General features: G+C 46.3%; 1 protein-coding gene and 1 non-coding gene across 24 annotated transcripts in view; one reads left to right on the top strand and one right to left on the bottom strand.

Moving 5' to 3' along the window:
- Tenm2 (teneurin transmembrane protein 2) overlaps positions 1–20,637 on the bottom strand; it is a 1,177,215-nt gene that overhangs the window by 247,487 nt on the left and 909,091 nt on the right. For all 23 annotated transcript variants that reach the window (XM_074057721.1, XM_074057728.1, XM_074057729.1 and 20 more), the window contains one exon: positions 20,246–20,480. In XM_074057721.1, the coding sequence (XP_073913822.1) occupies positions 20,246–20,480 (235 nt within the window). The remainder of the gene's footprint in view (positions 1–20,245; positions 20,481–20,637) is intronic.
- Positions 88–160, top strand: Trnaa-ugc (transfer RNA alanine (anticodon UGC)). The gene has a single exon. It is a non-coding gene; the product is annotated as a tRNA-Ala (tRNA).

The following is a 20,637-nucleotide window of genomic DNA, read 5'->3' as shown; positions in this document are numbered from 1 at the left end:
ATTTTGGTTCAAGGCCAGCCTGGGCAAATAGTTTAAGAGACCCCCATCTCCAAATACCCAGAGCAAAAAAAAAAAAAAAAATGGACCGGAGGTATGGCTCAAGTGGTAGAGCACCTGCTTTGCAAGCATGAAGCCCTGAGTTCAAACCTCAGTGCCACCAAAAAAGGAAGAGATATAGAGACAGTGTTGGCTGTTGCAATGTCCAGCTACCACCCGGACATTAAAACTAGCTGATTTTTTAGGTGACCCTATTTGCAAACATAAAATGTACATTATTAAAAAATTATTTAAAATATCTATGTTAAAATAGAAAAGCAAAGGTCTATATCTATACTATTGAGAGTCAGACTGGTACATTTTTTTTTGGAAACAGGTTTTGCTATATAGCCCAGGCTGGCCTTGAACTCTTAATCCTCCTGCCTTAGTCTCTGGGGTGCTGGGATTACAGGCATGTACCTCCATGCCCAGTTTCTGGAAAACATCTGATCAACTTTTTACTTATATTCTTCTACTACCATTAGTTTAATTACCTTAAAAGTGGTGGAATCATACCAAGGAGGCAGTCATGTCCTCAGATAACCAGTTTGAGTGCTGGCTCCTACATTCATCACCAAGTGACCCCGGATGAGCTACTTAGTCTCTCTCAGAGGCTGACAGTGATAGGTACCCACCCCATGGCTTGTTGGGGGCACTGGGTGACTGTGTCCAGATGAAGTGGTTAGCATTGGGACTGGCCTCCTCAAAGGGTCAGTCATGCCGCTGTTACTCCTTTGAGGCAGGAACCTTGCTCTTATTAACTCTTGGCCTCTCATCGGGGCCAGTGCACTCACAGCATCTTTTGGAACGAGTTTCAACAGCCCGAGGACGGTGCCGCACCTCCAAATCATCCCATTAGGAAGGAGGAGAGGGCTGAGGTGACATTTCTACTGCTTTTGTTCTCTTCTTCCATGGGGGATCATATTGGCTTGAGAAATGAACTGTTTCCTTTTAAATAAAACTTAATATTAAGAAAACAAAAACCAAATTGCTCCTTCCAAAGTTTACAAAACAAGAAGCCGATAACCCAATTAGCGCAACTGAAAGTCCATTTCGGAACACAGTTCCCTGAGTTTCCTCTCAACTGATTTTTGCGTCAATGAAAATTAGGCGTTCAAGGTTTCCTGGAACTTCTCAGCCTGCAGGAGACAGTCTCCACATTTGCACTCGCCATGGACAACAGGAAATTCCTCTCTTCAAAATGTGTAGCCTTACCAAAAATACTCACAGCTGGAATAATTAGCAACTCAATTTATTGCCTTCCGTGTTCTTAATAGAAGCTTTGACTTTTGATATTTAAATAGTGTCACACTGTGCTATAGCATAACATTTTTCATGGGAAAACTTTCTTTTCCCCCTCCGTGAAATGATATACTGCTCAGTGTGACAGGCGAGGTCTCTCGAGGTCACTAAAGAAACCCAGTGTTTTGTGAGCAAATTCATTTCAGAGTCTTTGGGATGAAATGAAAAGTCTATCCCCCTCTTCCGCCCCCTAGAGTTGTTAACTTGTTGACTTCTTTTCAACTTAATTGGTAGGAGTCTTGATATATATAGTAGGGGAAAAAAAACAAGGACTTGTAATTTTGACTTCAAATTTGACCTTGAATTCACCATGCACTAGAATATGGGAGAACAGAGACAGACATTTCAAACAGACTCACACTGTGTTCAGGGCAGGCAGATCCCTGAACAACCAGAGCCAGAATTGTGGGGCCGGAAGGAACCTTGGGGTGTCCCTCTACCCTTCTGTTTCCTGAAATTACATTTGCCCTGTGTGCTGTCTCCTCTCCAGTCAAATGACAAATGCAGGCCTTCTCTCTTTTGCTGCCTAGTCTCTGTCACTGTTCCTGAGAGCTCAGAGTCACCAACAGGAGGAATATACTGGTTACGGTAGAGTGGTAAATATACAGGTTTTGGAGCCAGGCTTAACTTGACTCCAAACTCCACCAGGACAGGAAATCAGGATGCTAGGAAAGGCAGTGAGTCTCCCCAGCCTCCGATGGCTCATCAAAGAAGTGGGGATCAAACCCAACCTATATCACAGTTGGAAGGGCTGAACAAGAACACGGTAACAAGCTTGGAGCCCAGAAGTGGCCTGCAGGAAGAATTCAATACATCTGTGTTCGGATTGCCTCTAACCATGCAACCGACCCAATATCTCAGATACAAAGCCAAAAACTAAGAGTCCAGCCAAGCAACAATTGACCAGCACGAGTGTGTACAGCACACCTCTAGGTGCTTTGGATACACTGGTGAACGTGCCTTTATCCCCCTAGCAAATCTCTAATTGATTGGCAGAACAGATAAAGAAAGCTCAAAGATCAAGAAACCCAACGAGTACATGAAATAATGACAAAATGTGGGAAGAGTCACGAAGGAAACAGAGGTTGAAACAGCGAAGATGGGAGAGCATGCTAGCAGAGGTCTGAGGACAACAGGCCGGTCACCATGCAAGGAATGCTGGAAAGAATGTCAGAAACGCATTTGCTCTGATCCGCCACTCCTCCTCCGGCCTACGGGGCAGGCTACCTCCACAGGCTTGGGATCTCCTCAAAGTGAAGATTTCCTGGTGTGTCTTCTCATCCAGATCACTTTCAAAAGAATATGACCAGAGCGATTTTCATCTCTGAAAAATCCTTGTGTACCCAGCTCCACCCAGGGAGGGATCATGTACCTTTCTCTTGTCACCTCTCTCTGGAACAAAGGAGGCCTGCCTGGTCCACCTGTCTATTTCCTTATCCTGGTGCTTCAAGGACTTTGTGAGGGCTGGGAGGGTGCAGTTACCACAACACTGGATGGGATGGCATTGACAATCTTGTAGATGTTGACATCCTTCCATGCTGGCTTTCTGTGGTGACCACGTTGACTGCTGTGACTTCAGAGTTAACCATTCTGAGGTATGTTTTGGGAAAAGACATTTTTCCCTTGGAAAAGCTAGGAGCAATGAATGGACTTTTCATATTGACAGGGCACACTGATCTTCCAGTGATTTTCCTTTATTACTTAATTAAAAAACTTAAGTTGAGATAAAATTCACATACTATGAAATTAGCCACATGGAAGCAGAAAAATGAGGGGAATTCAGGCCATTCATAGTGTTGTACAATGACTACTTGTACTAGTTCCCAAACATTTACATTGTCCCCCTGCCAAAATAAAAGCCCATCCACAGCAACTTGTAATTTCCATTCAGCAGCAAGACCCCATTCCCCCATCTCCTGGCAACTACAAATCTAACTCTGCCTCTATGGCTTTGCCTGTTCTGCTTCTCTCATATACATGGGTTCCTACAGTGTGTGTGACCTTTAGAGTGTGGCTACTTTTCACTTAGCCAAATGTTTTTAAGAGCTTCCCTACCATAGGATGTCTCAATATTTCATTCTTTTTTTATGACTGCAGACTATTCCACTCTGTAGAGGTACCACTTTTGCTTCCTCCATTTATCCTCTGGTGGACACATGGGCTATTCCCACCTTGATGGCTCGTGTGAGCAGTGCTGTGTGGACATGTGTATGAGGGTTGTTTTGCATACTTGCTTTTAGTCCTTCTGGGAGTCGACCTCCAAAAGGACTTGCTGGATCATGTGGTAATTTCACGTTTTAACTTTCTGAGGAACTTCTAGCTATTTTCTAAATGTAGGAAATGACAATCAACATTGAACTTCTCAGGGAGGTCAGATTCTCTCTGGCACTAAATATTTTGCCCATGTCCTTGAATCTTACATAAGTCCTGAGCTTGTTTTTGAAAATTTAATGAATTACAAAAATAAGAAGGATGACAAAGAGCCAGGTAGCAGCAGGAGAACAAAGAGCAAAGTCATTCCACACTCCACAGAACGTCCTAACTTGCCCAAGATGGCCAGCTCTCCTTGCAGGAAAGATGCTCTGATGACAGCTCAGGGAGGTCTGCACGCTTGCAAGCCACCTATTGCTGACGTGGCTGTCTCTGAAAACAATAGTCTTTCGCTAGCCCCAAGCCTTGTGAATATGGGTATGAATGAGTTTGAAAAGGTTGGGCTGAAAGAGAACCTCTTTTATTTCAGAAAGCATAGTCGCAAAGTCCTTCTCAGCAAGGGCGTGAAGACATCCTGAGCTTTCTCCTCACGGTGAGTTCCTTGCACGGTGGGTGACTTGGTTTTCTCCTAGCTGGAGGTAGAAAAGGAGTCCTCGATATTTGGGGAATATGGGACCATAGGAAATTAGGAAGATGACTGCAGACTGTCATGAGCCTTTGATATTTAAATATCAGAAGTATTCCAGTCCTCCCTAATATTTGTCACACCACTTATTGGGACACAGAGTTTTATAACTACCTCTCTTCCCAGTCTGCCACACAACCCTTCATTGGAGAAATGACTTTTCATTCATTTTCCTCTGTGTTCACAAAAAGCACAGTAAAGCCAGAAAGAAGTGAAAGACCAACCACCATGAACAAAAAACCAGTAAGGATTATTTTCTAGATTTTTGTAGCTGATTAAGGTACATTTGCTGGGGGAAGTCAAGGAGGAAGGGAGGGAGAGAGAGAGGAAAGAAGGAAGGGAGGAAGAAAGGAAGGTAAGATACGGAAGGGGAGGGAGGGAGGAAAGGAAGGAGAGAATTATAAAAGTTAAACGGGTTAGATTGATCAGAATTCCTGCACAGCTCCTGCTATGGTTTCAGTGTCCCTTCTCCAACTGATGCTGAAACTTCAGTGCTATTGTGACAGTGCTGACAGGAGGGACCTTTAAGAGCTAGGACTTGTGAGGGCTCCGCCCATGATGCAGGAGTGGGCTCCTCACCTGGGAGCAGGTGACTTATAAAAGGATAACTTTGGAGTCCCCTTTGTCTGTCTCTGGCTCTCTTCTTGCCCTTCTGCCATGGGAAGTCCCCTCAACCTTGGATTTCCCAGTCTCCAGAACCATGAACCAATAAATTCCATTCATCCTAAGTTACCCAGTCTCCAGTACTCTGTTATAGCCAGAGTACAGTTTTAAAGTCACCAAAACAATCCTAGATGCAGGGGCTGGCAGAGGTGAAAATAAAACTGCTTCTTGAATTACACCAATCATATGTACAGATTTCTAACATTCACATTTTTTCCCCCTTAACTCTCACATAAGAAAAAGGTTATTGTTAACATAATTTATTTCCCCAGTAGAATTTACACCAGACCCTTGGAGCATGAGCCGAGGAACAGGAGATCAACCAACGCATTTGCACACATTTCTTTGTCTGTGCAATATCCACAGGTAGAATATTTTCTTCTTATTTAGCACTCCCCATGAAGTGAGATAAGAGCTTGTAGGAATATTAATTAAGATTTATAGCCAACCCTGTGACAAAAAAAAAATTGCCATTAAAGAAGGCAGCCGTCGTTCTGCATCCATGTGTAAATATGGCAGATTCCACTGCATCTCTGTCATAAAACAATTCCTGGGGAAGAAGGCTCGCAGAGCCTGGCTTCTCTGAAAGGCTCCTGGTTTCCTCAGTGCTGTGCTGGGTTTCTTTGGGTCCCAGGTGAGGCTTTTTAAAAATGTAAGTGTCAAGGAAAACTGTCCTGCCTGTGTGCCTTAAGTACCCGAAACGCTTGTGCCTGCTATCTTGGAAGTTTTGACACAGTGCAGATGGACATGGTGGATTGAAGACTGCCTGACAGAGGTGGGATGTCAGATGAAAAGGCAGGTGCTCGCCTGCAGGCATTTTCTTTGTAAGTGGCAGTGTGGTGGAGGAGGCTCCTCCACAGACATCTCGAAGGGTGGCACTTGAACCGGGGTCCTTTCTAACGCCTAGGTTTTGTTCCACAAGAGGTGAAGTGGTTATGAAAAAGCAATGTCTGCACTCTGTGCAGGGAAGCGAGGAAGGGGGAACAGGCAGGCTGGAATGTCAAGGAACAAGGAAGGAGGAGGACTGTCAGGGTCAGGGTCAGAGGCTGGGTGGTTAACGGGGAAACTCTTGGTGGCGAGTGGGACTCAGAGCCTGGTCGTTCCACATGAACAGCCTTAGGCAAATGGCTCCATCCTGTTCAATCTTAGCTTCCTCATATGAAAATAGCTGACAGTGTTTTTCAGGGATTTTGCTGGATTAAATGGCACTCAACATATTTAACATCGAGTAGACTTTCAACACATGTTGGTCGTTGCCATTATGGGGATAATTATCAAGGAATCCCAGATGCTGCCTACATCAAATAGGACTCTTGCTTTCTATCCCTTCTTCCTTCCTCTCCTCCCTCCCCCTTGCTTGCCTTGGTTAAATATTGGATCCCTCTTCCCAGTGTGTCAACTGAGGACTTTCCTGTCATGGCCAATCTGACCACAGGCTCTTTACCTCCCATAGAACAAACCACAGGGTGTTTGAGCCTAGAAGGTGTCGCTTATTGGGCCATGGTTTCCTGAGACAGTCCAGCTGTCCAAATGCGTGCACGCTTTTGCTTTTCTGGCCTGGCCCTGTTCTCATGCCTCCGTCTGGAAGGTCCTTTCGGTGGGTAATCCCTCGTGGTGGAAGTCAGACACATTCCTGCTGTAGGCCTCCCTGAACCCATAGCTGTAGGTGCCTCTGTCATCCTGAGCTCTCCCAGTGTCCCTGAGGGTACACCCATCTATGACGTGTCATGTGATATGGATGACCTGCTCTCCTGCCTACACCCAGCTGCTCTCCCAGGGGACAAGGGCAGGTCCTCTTTGCTGCAACCCCGCAGTGCCTTGCATGGACCTGTCTCCTATAGGACCACAGAAAAGTCAGCTGAACGAGGCTGAAGTCCTATGAACACAGCTGGTAATGGATTACCAATGGGAGGTCAAAATCCTTAAAAATCCTTATTTAGCATAAAATTGGAGCTTCAGATAAAGTACTATATAAGTTTGGCCCGAGGGCATCTTATCGACAGAGCCCTCCCGTACTTAGCTCACAAAGGAGGCTGTCTTCCTGGGGTTGTCAAAGCTTTCATCACCCAGCTCCTCTGTAACGGAGAACAATGGTACTGCTGTGTAAGGCCTTTCTCTGGGGACTCAGAAATGAGACAGAGGTGACTGTCTTAGACATTCTTATCACATCCCCAGTAGGTAGATAGAGGCAAGGTAGACAGAACAGGCAAATTTAAAACACTGCAGAATTACAAATGAGAAAACAGAGCATCAAAGGTGAGATGCCTAGAGTTCCCCAGGGCCACTCTGCACACAGATGGGGAATGAGGAGAAGAGACCCTGGAGCTAGAACCAAGGGAGGCCAGTATGGCTGCCTTCCCCACAGCAACGCCACCTGCAAAACCAGGCCTGGTATAGAAGAGGGGGACATGGGCAGGGGTGTGCCTCAGTGGTTAAGTGCTTACCTGGCTTGCACGAGGCCCTGGGTTCAGTTTCCAGTACTAAATAACACAAACAAAAAATGATAAAAGAAGGGGGATTGGCGTTTCTAGGTAGTTGAGTATTGTTTGGTATGTTCTCTCTTAAGAAAGAAAATTCTTTCTATTTTAGGTCTAAAATCCCACACCTATGCCAGGTGTGGTGGCTCAAGTTTATAATATCAGCTACTTGGGAGGAGGAGATCAGGCAGATTATGGTTTGAGGACAGCCCCAGCAAAAAGTTAGCAAGATCCATCTCAACCAGGAAACTGGCATGGTGGCACATGCCTGTCATAATAGCCGCACAGGAGGCTACAGGTAGGGGATCACTGTCTAAAGACAGACCTGGGCAAAAGTGTGAGACCCTACCCAAAAAAAATCACTAAAGCAAAAAGAACTGCCTCAGGTGGTAGGGCAACTGCCTAGCAAGCATGATGTCCTGATTTTCTGCCAAAAAAAGCAAGAAAGAAATACAGGAAGGCGGGAAGGAGGGAAGGAAATAAAGAGGGAAGGAAGGAAGGAAGGAAGGAGGGGAAGAAGGAAGGAAAGAAAGAGGGAAGGAAGGAAGGAGGGAAAAAAGGAAGGAAGGAAAGAAATGTGGGAGGAGGGAAGGAAGGAGGGAAGAAAGGAAAGAGGGAAAAAAGGAAAGAGGGAAGGAAGGAGAGAGGGAAGGAAGGAAGGAAGGAAGGAACGAAGGAAGGAAAGAAACTCAATGTTAACCCCATAAGATTGGGGGCTCTGATTTCAAACCCATGAAGGAAATGCAGGTCACTGAAGAAAGACTATGACATTTGAATTAAGATGGACTCAATTTGGCACAATCTATCAAACTTCAAAATACACATTATACATACACTGCTTTGAACGAGCAATTTCTCTTCCAGGAATTTAACTTCTGAATCTAATCATATAATTACACAAAGAAAGATACATACACAAGACTCCTCATTATGGTTATGTTTGTAATAAGAAAACCTGAAAGCAATCTAAACGTCCATCAAGAAGACATTGGTTAAATAAATTACGGCACTATGGAATATTACAGAGGCTTAAAAAGAGAATGAGGTAGCTCTACATGAAATTATCTGAAAAGATTTCCACAATATCTCATTAAGTTAAAAAAGGAAGTTGCCAGACAGTATGCCTACGATTCCATTTGTATGAAAAATATATTCTCAGACATCCACAAATGTTTTTGGATAAAAATAATAAAATAATAAAACCTTTAGGCAGTGTTTCTCTGAAAATATAGAAACTGAGAAGCAGGGACTCTTCCTTTCTATGCTTCACCTTTTTAATCATTGAACATTTTTACCAAGAGAATTTTGCACTGCTAATCACAGGAAGCAGAGGTGGTGCTGGGGAACCGAGTCAGAGGACTCCTTCTAGCCCCACTTGGACGTTCTGAGGGACAGACCTTGGCCACTCATAGGATTTTCAGGGTCCCGTGCTCCTCACTTGTAAAATAGACCTTAGACTACATAAAGTGATCTAACAATGGGTTCTAGTTTGAAAATTGTGCCTCCATGCTGCCAAATGTAATACCCCTTCTTGTAAATGATCAGGGCTCAGCCAACCTGAACCATGTTGGCCTCACTCCTTTGCCTGGTTTATTGTCTAATGGAGTGGTCAGATTCAGGGTCTCGCCTCCAAGAGGATGGCACCTGCTTGCTTTCACAGTCTCCTTGCCTCCAGACTTTCTTCCTGTACATCTCTCTCTCTCTCTCTCTCTCCACTCCATTCCATTCTCTATCTCTTTCCCCAACTCCCTTCCTCATTCCATTCCTGCACCCTGACTTCCATCCTCACCTCCATGTCCACCTCTATCTCCATCTCCATTCCTTCCTTTTTTATCCATCCCCATCTCCACCCCATCCTCATCTCTATGCCCTTCCCTCTCCTCCACCTCCACCCCCATCTCCATCCCCATTCCACCCCACCCCATCCCCTTCTCCATCCATCTCTGTCTCCATCCCATTCCCACCTCCATCCATCCCTAACTCCATCCCCCTCCATCTCCATCTCCACACCCCCACCTCCATTCCCTTCTTCTCCATCCCCCCTTTTCTGTCTGAAGCAGTCATTTGGCTTTAGCTCTGTGAAAAGTGCTACTCTCTCCCTTTCTCTGGAACTGAATGGCATGAAGCATTTGAAGGAACACATTGTGACAGGACATAGAAGGGCTTCCTGCATATTTCCAAAGTCAAGGAAATCAGTGGTGAAAACTCAGAAACCCGAATGTCTCCAGCCATACACAAATGTGACCTTCCTACCATGTTTGTCCACCCACACACCACTATACCATGAGTTCTACCTTCTCTCCTACTACACCAAGCCTCCCTACTTCTAGTGATGTCAAATCAGCGAACAGGAGTGTAAATAGCAACAGCACCACTGTGAACGTCAGGTCATGTTGCATTTTAGGATGTAAATTTTTATCTAATTAAACATTGAACTTTGCCTATATTACGACCCATTAGGGAGATGACTGACCCCTGCAAAACATCCTACTAAGATTTTCACAAGGAGGATAAAACCCCTTGCTGAGAGTCTTATGATCTTGAGGCATGGAGTTAGATGTTTCCCATTCATGCTTTTATTAAAAAACAAAAAAATTCTTCCAAGGAACTCAACTTTCTAAAGGTAAAAGTGCTTCCCCAGCCATTTCTGGGAGATGGGAAACACATGGAGATGTTCTGAGTTAAATTTCTCATCATGAACGCTCCTAAAGAGCACTGGTTAGTAGACAACAAATGAGCATGTTTTAATTAGAGAATGCAGAATCCAAGCACTTTTGCAGGAAAGAAGACGATGGCTTCAAAGAGACATCAGGAGACGATAAAAGTTAAGATGCATTAAGTATTTAGTGAACTGCAAGGTAAAGTTGTGGGCTGTTGGAGAAGTGAACCAGAGAGGGTGATGAATCAGAAGAGGGTCGGAGGGGGTCAGTGACTAGAACTTATTCTTCCTCTCTCCTTTTGCAGTCAGCTACAAACCCCCTTCTGTGCCCAGGCCAGTGAGACAGCTCAGTGCCCTGAAACTCCCCCACCTCCCACCCTGGCCAGAACTGTCTGCCCAGAGGAGAAAATGCATTATGATCAGGTAGTAAGAGAAGGCAACTGGGTGGTGGCAAAACTAGCATTGAATTCGACCTGGGTTGATCCCCAGCTTTTGCCTGCGGGGAGCCTCCACTTTGTGATTTCCTCTACCAGGATGTTTGACTATGGGCCATGCTCCTCCCTCCCTGCTATTGGGCCCTGTGTAGGCCTGGGATGCAGGGCTAGCCTATCAATGCAGTATGTTCTCCAAGCCTCTCCCTGAATGGCTCAGTTGTGCTCATGTGACCCTTGCTGGGTTCCATGGACCTCTGTCTTTTGACAGAGTGCTGTGGAAACAACAGGAGGAAGAGCTCTTTCTTTTCCATTTCTAGGCTATGAGACTGTAGTCTGGAGGCCCCAAGGGAGGAGGCCTGTGTAAGGAAGACGCTGGAAAGCAGGAGAGAATCTTGAAGCCTGAGTTTAAGAACTTGAATATTAGCTGTCAAGGTCCTTTGTCCTTCTCCCAGTCCTTCCCAAGTTTCATTTTCCTGATGTGGCGATGGGGGAGAAGAACACCCACCCCACGGGTGGTTTCAGGTAATGTGATGGAAAAAACCTATACTTGGCATTTTAGAGCTGGTTCTTTTCTTGTTTGTTTTTGAGTCAGGGTCTTGCTTTGTGGCCCAGGCTGGCCTAGAACTCTCTGTGCAGCTCAGGCAAGGCTCAAAGTTGAGACCCTCCTGCTACATCCTCCTGAGTGCCGGGATTACTGGCGTGAACTATCATGCCTGTCCACAAGGTGCTCTGTCTAGAACCAAAAACTGTGTTAGAAAGTGGAAATATTTTCTCTAGACCTACCACTTTTCCTCTGAGGTACAGAATCTGGAAAAAAAGATGATTGTTGTCTTCAGGACATGCCAGGAAGGAACCACCCCTCAACGGAGTGCCAGCGCCCCCAGAAATACACATGTCCACAGCCCTGCCTCATTCAGCACTGCCATTCTACTGAATGGGAATGGGAAGAGTAGATTTCCCTAGTACCACACTGGTGCCTAAATGGGTCCACTTCATCTGCCTGCCTATCATCGCAGGTGTGGTCGAGGATCTGGGTCCATAAGGAATTAAAAAGTCACTACAATTAAATTTTCCACTTGAAACTCTTATCTGTGCCCACACCACCGCAAGAAGAGCAACATTCAGTCCCTGATCATCGCTGCAGGATTTCTAATCCAGTTATTCAAGTAATGTAATAAGTAAGAGTTTACAAGTCATCGCATTGGTTTCCTGCATCTCCACAGAGGGTCTCATTGCTGAGACATGGACGAGGGCTGCTCCCACCCAGGTGACACTCTCACAAACTGAAATAATGGAATTTAACAAATAGAAAAGAAAGAAAGTCTGTTACTCTCCTTTGAAACCTAGGGCACCATGCTTAAATTCGGGGGTGCTGGCTGACTCCTAAGTAGCTATTATGAGCAAGAAATGCTGCTATCAGGGATTTAAAATCTACATACTTTTGGTTATCTCTGGGTTTAGTATTGCCGTGACCTCTAACAATGAATATTGGAGAACAAGACTCTCGGGACAGCCCCAAATTGTTTGGTGGCCTTTGGAGGCAGTGAAACTCGAAGAAGAGTTTCTTAGACACTCCCATGTCATCTCAAGTCTCTGCTTCAGTTGGATGCTGTGACGGAGTACCGTGTGACAGATTACAATTCTGGGGACACTAGACCCCAGGCTACAAAGGCAAGTGAGACTGAGACTCATAAATCAAAGCAAAGTTCAGAAAGTCCCAGAGCTACTTCCCCTGCCTGGGAGAGCGCAAATGCCTTATCTGTCTTGCTTCTGTGAACAGAACAGAGTCACGGGGGAACCAGACTTAGGAAGAGCCGGGAGGCTCCTCAGGTCTCCTGTCCCTGAGCCAGATAGCCTGTCCCCTGGGAAAATGCCAGGAAACGCTTCAAGGGGTGACAGCTGATGGTAGCTGAGTGAGAGAGAGAGCAGAGTGATGGAAATATTTCGCTTTTTAAAACTGTGAGCTTTAACCCAAGAGTCTGATATTCACGCAGACTTGGGGCAGGACCCTGTTCTTCCAAGGCACGACCACAAGGTGGCCCCATCCGTAACCGGGTCCCCAAGGCAGCCTGCCGAGAGATGGATTTCTGAGAAAATTTACCTGGAGGCTCGGCTGTGGTGGCGTGTGAGCAAGAAGTTCAAACCTTTGAAGCCTTGATCAGCATAGCAGGTTTTTACTTTTGCAGAAGGGGCCAGATTTTAAAAAGACATCTTCTCCTTGCATACCTGTACCTTCGATTTCCTTCAAATTGTGCATATCACGTCCAAAACGGGCCGGAGTGTTTCTGAGTGAGATGTCATACTTGTTTCCTTCTTAATGCATCTGCTAAGCTACACTCGTTCCATGGTGACATTTTATTCATTTTCTTATTAATGGGCTCGAGCGTGTTCAGCAGCACAGCCACACATTGCAAAGCAGTGGGTTAGATGAGGTTCTGTTTTCCTGTCAACTGTCAGAAAGTGACAATTCCTAAATGGCTCCTTGTCAACCCCCACCCCACCTTGCCTCAACCCAACAACCAACCTTATTTATTTCTCTCTGCCAAGGAAGGAAGGAAGGAAGGCAGGAAGGCAGAAAGGAAGGAGGAAAGAGAGAAAGGAAGGAAGAAAGAAAGGAGGGAGGAAAGAGGAAGGCAGGAAGGAAGGAAGGAGGGAAAGAAGGGGGAAGAAAGGAAGGGAGGAAGGAAGAAAGGGAGAAAGGAAGGGAGGGAGAAAGGAAGGGAGAGAGGAGGAAAGGAAGAAGGGAAGAAGGAAGGGAGGAGGAAGGGAAGAAGGATGGAAGGGAGGATGGAGGAAGGCAGGAAGGGAGAAAAGAAGGGAGGAAGGAAGGCAGAAGGAAGGAGGAAAGACAGACTCAGCTTGTTTCCTCACTGATGAGCTTGCCTTTAGAGAGCCCTGCCAGTTTCCAGGGAGGACCAAGAAAACTGTAAAATTAAAGTGCACCGTGATGTGAATGCCAGCCATGGCCAGGTAGGATCGCAGTGAGAAAAGACAAACCCATCGACTAAGGCGAGCTTCGGAGGGGAACTTAAAGGTCTCATTAATTTCCACGTTGCCTTCTAATTTTTTCATACTGTTTGCAATATGGAGAAATCAAGTTGCCTATTGATCTGAAAAGTGCTTCAATGCATTTGGTTCATCCAGAATGAATCCTAGTTTTAAACCTTACTTGAAAACATAAAGGGGGAGAAAGCAAACAGGTTACCTTGGTTTAATATTCTCAAGATCAAGCTTGTCAGCAATTCTGTCAGAAAGTTAATCCTTCGGTGGAAAAAATCAATCTGAGAACAAGTTTGGAAGCGTCTCCGAGCTCGGCGTGGTAGAGACATTTCCACGGCCTGCTTGCTCCTGGGAGAACCAAACAGGCCTTGTGTTTTGTTTCCAAATGTGCATTGCCAGTAAAGCATCCAGGTTAGGCCGGGGTGACTTCATTTGGAAGACAAGTGTGAGCTGAAATTCTGATCCTCAACTTAGATTCTTCAGGCCGCTTATTCAAGCCCACATGATCGAGTCTTTTCAGGGCACTTGCCAACAGGAGTGACCATGACAGTGACAGGATGACCAGCTCATCAGCCACGGTGCCCATAGCTGTGTGGCTTTCTCCTATCGATCTGGCAAGGCCCTTTCTGGAAGAATAGATGTTACAAATCACGAAGGCAGCCGTGGCCCTCTTTCTTCGGGGTTGGCTTATAGCCATATTTCACAGTAGGCAGAGCTCACTCGGGTCCCACGCTCTGCCACCACGAAGCACAAGGCTCCGAGTCACCACCGGTCCCTCAGAGCCACAGCCAAGGTTCCTTATGTCTTCTTGGACTTAAGATTTTGACAATGACTCAGTCTATCTCCGTAACAGGCTGGAATTTGACCCATAGATCACTTCTTGTCATGTGTCACTTACATTGATTTGACTTCACCATTTCTATGACCAAGGCAAATGAATCCATTGAATGCCATTAGGATGAGCCTGGGTTTCCTTTTCCCTCCAGTCCCAGAGGCTCTACCATGGTGGTTAAGAACATGGGATCGAGGGTCAGGAAGACACAGGTTCAAATCCCTGCTCTGTCACTTGCTGTTTGTTGGGTGATGTGTAACTTATTTCCCCGAGCCTCAATTTCCCTTTATTTTAATGTGTAGTAACATCCACTCCATACGTGTTTAAAGGATTAAAAGGGATTGTACATGTAAAATAAAATAAAGTCCCAAGCAAAAAAATAAAATAAAGATGTTATTCACAGATCTATATGATGACAGAATAAGTTTAATAAAATTTCTGCAGTTTTTAAGAGAAAAAAATCAATTGCCAAGGCCTTTGGTTATACTAAATACGCTATGATCTGAAAATGGACGATTCTGAATCATATATATTATTTTAAATTCAAAATGCCCCGCCCACAGTAACTTCACTTAATTCTCTTGTCAAGTCATAGAGTTAAAATGTCCCAAACTGAACTGTTTTCTGCCACAAACCTGTTCTTTATTTAGCAAGTGACGTCATTCTTCACCCAGACTCCTAAGTCAAAAGTTGACGAGGAATCCTCAGCCCGAGCTCCACAGCTGAGAAATGTTTAATTATGACGGCTGCCACCTTGAATGCTCACCTCACATCTGTGACATCAGCACCCCCCAAAGGCACCTGCTTTCACATGAGCTGTGACAGAATTCTTCAAACCAGTCTACTGCGCTTCAAAACTACCTCTTCTTTCTACTTGCTTAAATGGTCTTAGTGACTTTTCCTTGTTCCTGGTGTAATGTCCAACATCCTTGTCACACCCAAGCCCTGCCCCCTGCCCCTGTCCTTGCCTATCCTCTGACTTGCTCTCCTTCTGAGCTCCTGAGCAGGTCATTGCCCAGGGGTCACCTTTTTGTTCCTAGAACTATCTTTAAGCCCAAGTGTCATGTGTCTGGCCGCTGTGCACCTCACCTGGCACTTCCCACAGCTGTCACATCTGTGTATTTGTTCACTTTCTGTCTAATCCAGCCTCTCATCTCTGGAAAGGCGGGGCTGGCTTTTCTTCTGCGTTTCTGTGGACTTCTCAGTGGCTGGCACATGTCGGGGTTCTCACTGATATTTCTAGAATTAATGGTGGATGACTTTCTTAAAAGGGAACCTTCAAGCTTGTTTACAGTTTTCAGATTCTGATGCCTAGGACGAGGCCTTGTAGTATTTTGCATCTCAGAGGGGACCGCTGTCCTGCATGGGCTCTCCTGGGTGACCTGTCTCACACACAGATTCAGGGGCAAGCTTGCTCCAGTGAGATGGCCAGAGGGAGGACCGTCAGTCTGTCGGTCCATCACTGAGCTGCCAAAGCTGACATCAGACACTGCCCAACGAGTGAGAGGGTTCCTGACTGTGATATGCTCAGCCGATGAGGGGAGACGGGTGACAGGTGATAGCCACCAAGAGTGCACGAGGACTTTGTCCAGGAGTTTCTGAGAACAGGTTTGGGCAAGATGGTGGGCAGGCGTTTAGAGTCGAGACTACCTGCGGTGAGGCCCTCTGCCTTAGGTTAGGGTTTTCATGGATTAATACAAGGCAGACAGTGTAACGTAGCATGCAATGGCTCACAGACAGACTGACTGTGAGTCTTGTAAGAATTTATAAGCACGCTCTTTTATATGATTAACACCACCACCGAGCTTCCCTTGTAGGCTTTCGCACCAAAGTCCACATTTGTACAGTCCTGTTTCCTATGTCCTGTTTCTATGTTTCTTTAATTAACATAGAATTCTATGTATTGGAGGACAAAGGAAAAAATATGGGAAGAGCATAGTTCAGTGAAGAGCTAGACCAGGTGTGGTGATGCAAGCCTGTAATCCCGGCTACTAGGGAGGCAGAGATGTGGAGGGAGGATCACGGCACCATGCCGACTCATCTCAATAAATAAGCCAGGTGCGGTGGTGTGCACCTGTGTGTCAGTTACATGGGAGGCGTTAAGCAGGAGGATCACGGTCCAGGGCAGCCCAGGGGAAAAACACGACCCTCTGTCTGGAAAATAACTAAAGCAAAAAGGGACTGGCACCATGGTTCAAGTGGGAGAGCGCCTGCCTGGCTAACGTGAGGCCGTGAGTTCAAACCCCAGCACTGCCCCGCTTCTGCAACAGCAAAACAGAAACCAACAGCTCTCTTCAAGTCTGACGGCGACATCCAAGGACAGTGCAGAGAGGCACGGCCGGTACCCACCAGTCTAAAGAGAAAGGGGATCTTCTGTGGTGGCAGAATTCCTGCTCCTCACCTCCAGGGTTAGGAGGTTCTTCCGCACGCCCCGAAGTCTGGATTAAGGGGCGGTGAAGGGAGGCTGTTGGTAAATTTCCACTGAGCGTTCTGAATTGGCCTCATCCCCATCCACCTCCAGACGGCCTGCCTTTAACGGCTCTCGCCAGGATGGGGTCAACCATGTCTTATTTGGTGTGAAAGAGGAATGGTAATCCTAGTACGGCATCAGGTCCCCATAAAGAACTCCTTATCATGCATCCCCCCAAGAATCCCATACCTAATTATGCCATCATACTCCCCCAAAAGTATGCCTATACGACATTCTTCCGTGGGTAAGAAACTGATACCCTGCTTTAACATTCGAGTGAGTGGATTTGGTCAACTCTTACTTGCTGAGACTGTGTGAAAAAGCAATGGGGCATGGGAACAAAATGATTTGCTGTGGTCTTTGACTTTACTTTTAGACGAGGTGGACTCCTACTCATCCCTCAAAACCCAAATCAAGCAGCAATTCAGCTGCGAAACTTTTGTGACATTTCTGGGAGAGTTAATCCCTTCTTCCATTACATAATCACTAGAACGTTCATACTTATCATATTTACTGCACTTTCTGCTGGTTTCTGAGCTGACCTCCTTCAGACTGTGTGAGAGTCCAGAGGGGAGATACGTGTTTTACTGATACATTTGCAGTACCTCTCATTGCTCTCGGTGTACTTGAGGAACTCAGCATGTATTTGCCAATAGAGAACTAGTTCATAATAATTAAAAGAGACGATATTTTTTCTTCTATAATGAACTTAGCACTGGTCCAGCAAGACTTTGCTAGCCATGTTGAAATCATACGTGGTTGTATTTTGGTTAATTTTTTTGTAGTACCTGGGGTCACACCCAGAGCTTTGCAGGTGCTGGGTGAGTGCTCTCCCACTGAGCTGCGCACCCAACCCAGATAACCGTGACCTTCACCATGGGGTATTGCTACAGTTCACGTAAAAGACCAGGGCTCAGTCAAGCTGTCCGTATCCATACCCACAAGCAGAGTCTGAAATATTTGTGACTGATTCCTGGTAGTAACCCCATCTTAACGCCTGACAGTCTCTAACCCCTGGCTCTTGGAAGTACTTGTCAAAGAACATGCAGACATTGTTCTCACTTGTTTTCTCCTTCAGCTAGACTTCAAGCTTTGGGAAAGTCTGTCTACCTGCCTCCTCCTGCGACATCGCAAAGAGTCCTGATCCTTGGAGAGACGCCAGCTACCCCACGATCCACAGGACCCTAGAGAGCACAGTGGATTCTGATCCACTTATGTCAGGGAAGCAGATGCTTATTAAGATGTTTATTAAGAGGTGTTCATGGTTTTAAATGGTTGTTCAAAATAAATGCCCTGGAAACGCAACTGACTACGTGAGGAGCTGGAGAGGGGACATGTGGTCACGTGTGTCATGTGCTCTTGTCACCAAGGGGAACTCCTCATAAGGAACAAACACCCTGATGGATCTGACCTGGAAACATAGCAGTTGGGGTGAAGGCTGTAGGGTTGTGGTTCGCCCGGCATACACGTCACAACTTGTGTGCTGTGTGGGAATGACTGGGGTTTATCACCGCCCTGAGGCCCTCTACTTCTCTCAGTTGACCCTGTCACTTCACACCTAAGTTGTGCATCTTTAAAATAACAGGAACGGTTGTCCTTTTGTACCTCACTGGATTACTTTCAGGCTTGCATGAGATAACACGTATATGTACGTACTCATGCCTGCATACATGAGGTGCACAATAAATGCTCGATGTTCACAGTGACAGTGGTCCTTCTCTCTCCTCTCCTTCCTTTTCTACAACCTTAATCACATGTTCTCTTCCCCTTCTTCATCGAATCCATCCTGTGGAGCCTTTCTACACAGAAGCTAGTTTTCAAAAACCACCTAGGAGTGTCAAAAGAGGCTGAGTGGTGCCCGAGAAGCTCTCGGGCAGTTCATGAACCAGGGAGGACGAAGACAAAATGTCCTCTAGCTTTTAAGACTCCCAGCAACTAAGAGGACAGCCTGGTCAGCTTGTTACTCCCAGCAAAGCTGCTTAATGGAGGATTGCCACATCAGTGCTGATTTTACCCATTGTGTAGAATGTAGGGATGTGACTTTTATTGACTTGACGTCTTTTGAGCTTTAAAGATTATGGTTGTAGACATGGTTCATCTATAATTGTCAGAAAATAAAACGAACTCAAGTTTGGACTGATTATAGTGACGGGGCACACAGTGTATCCGTACTTGTGACCTTATTTTAAAAGCTAACAAAAATCATAGAGAAGAAACAACTCTAGCTGGGCAGTGTAGCTCAGCCTATAATCCTAGCTACCAGGGAAGGTAAGATGAGGAGGATTGTGTTTTGAGGGCACCTGGGGTAAAGTTAGTGAGACCCCCGTCTCCACTAATAGCTGGGTGTGGTGTAACATGTCTGCCATCTCAGCTAAATGGGATGGTCCAGGCCCGTTGAGACTCTATCTCCAAAATAATCAGAGCAGAAAGGGCTAGAGGCGTGGCTCAGTCCATGCAGCAAGCGCGAAGCCCTGAGATCAAACCCCAGTACTGTCAAAAAACCAAACCAAAACAACTTTCAAAATTCCTTCTAGCTGCATGCAGACTATCTCCTGGTCACTAGCAGAAAGATGCAGATTACTTCTGTCTTTCTTTAAACCTAAATTATTCACGTTTAAAAGGCATTTGAGAATGTTTTGAAGGGTCGCTATGAATGAACCTTTCTCTCTGCAGTCTCCAGGGTCCTTCTGGAAAAGCAAACAGTGGCAATCAGAGCTCACAGACCAGGATAGTGTCCAGGGATGGAGCCGCAAGGCTGTTTCCATGTGTGGCCCACTGGACCCAGCCTGCCATGCTGTGACCCTCAGGTCTTCCAGGTCACTGAGGGCGCATGGTTTTGGAACACCAAGGCAATGGTGGAAAAGGGACAGAAACAAAGCAAAGCAAGCTAGGCCTGGATGTCATTTCCTGACTTTCCTCTCCTCACACAGGGCTGCCCTCTCTCTTGTGTGATTTCACACACTGCCGGTGGCCACACAGTCACCCCGCCGTGAGTGTGGACAGGAGGGATTAAAGAGAAGTCTGTGCCATGCGTGAAATATAAATGAAGTGACACATCCGTCTGTCAGTCTGGAATCAGAGATGGCTTCTCAAGGCCTCCCAAACACATCCTCTCAAATGAGTCTTCACTTATTGGTTCAAGAAAGGCCAAATGTATAATTTATCAGCAGCTTTCAGTCAATGTACCCATGAGTCTTTGAGTAAAAACATGTTATGCTAATTCTGTTGGTTGGGTACACAGGAGTTGTCTAAGAGAGTAAACAAACATTAAAAGCAGACACGCGTGAACACAGAAATAGCCGACACCGGGCCGTCCAGGGTCCAGTTACCCCGGGAGTAAGGAGGTGTTTACTTGTCCCGTTACCTCTGCCACGAATGTTGCTCCCACTACAACCGAGACACCCAGTGGCTGTGTGTGGGTGGCTCGGGGCTCAGGTACCCGGCAGGTGGTGACTCTGAGTGGCCCGGGGACTCACCGGGTCTCCAGTGGCACGCTGCTGTTTAGCACCCAGCTGTCCTGAAGCTGGACGGACTCAGGCGTGGTGGCCAGGTCGTTGGGTGCAGGGGCCGGGGCGTGGATCTGGCTCCGTCGGCTGGTCAGCGAGCTCCTGTTGAGGGAGTTGGCTGAGGAGTGCTGATGAGCGAGCGTGTGGTTGTGCGGGGGTGGGAGAGGTGGCCGCAGGGTGGACTGGCTGTGGTGGTTTGGAGGACCTGGAAGAGAGGAGGGAGAAGAGCCATCAGCACCTGCAGATGCCAGCCTTGCCCTGCCAACCCGACACAGAGTTGGAACCAGAGTCCCCCAAATGACAGCTGTGGCAAGCCACGAACTCAAGATGCGTGAGGCTACCCGAAGTATCCAGTGCTTGGC

The sequence above is a fragment of the Castor canadensis genome, chromosome 16, assembly GCF_047511655.1.
Source record: "Castor canadensis chromosome 16, mCasCan1.hap1v2, whole genome shotgun sequence".
Taxonomy (NCBI): domain Eukaryota; kingdom Metazoa; phylum Chordata; class Mammalia; order Rodentia; family Castoridae; genus Castor; species Castor canadensis.
The sequence above is the reverse complement of the archived record's forward strand: the minus strand, read 5'-3'. Positions and strand labels throughout refer to the sequence as shown.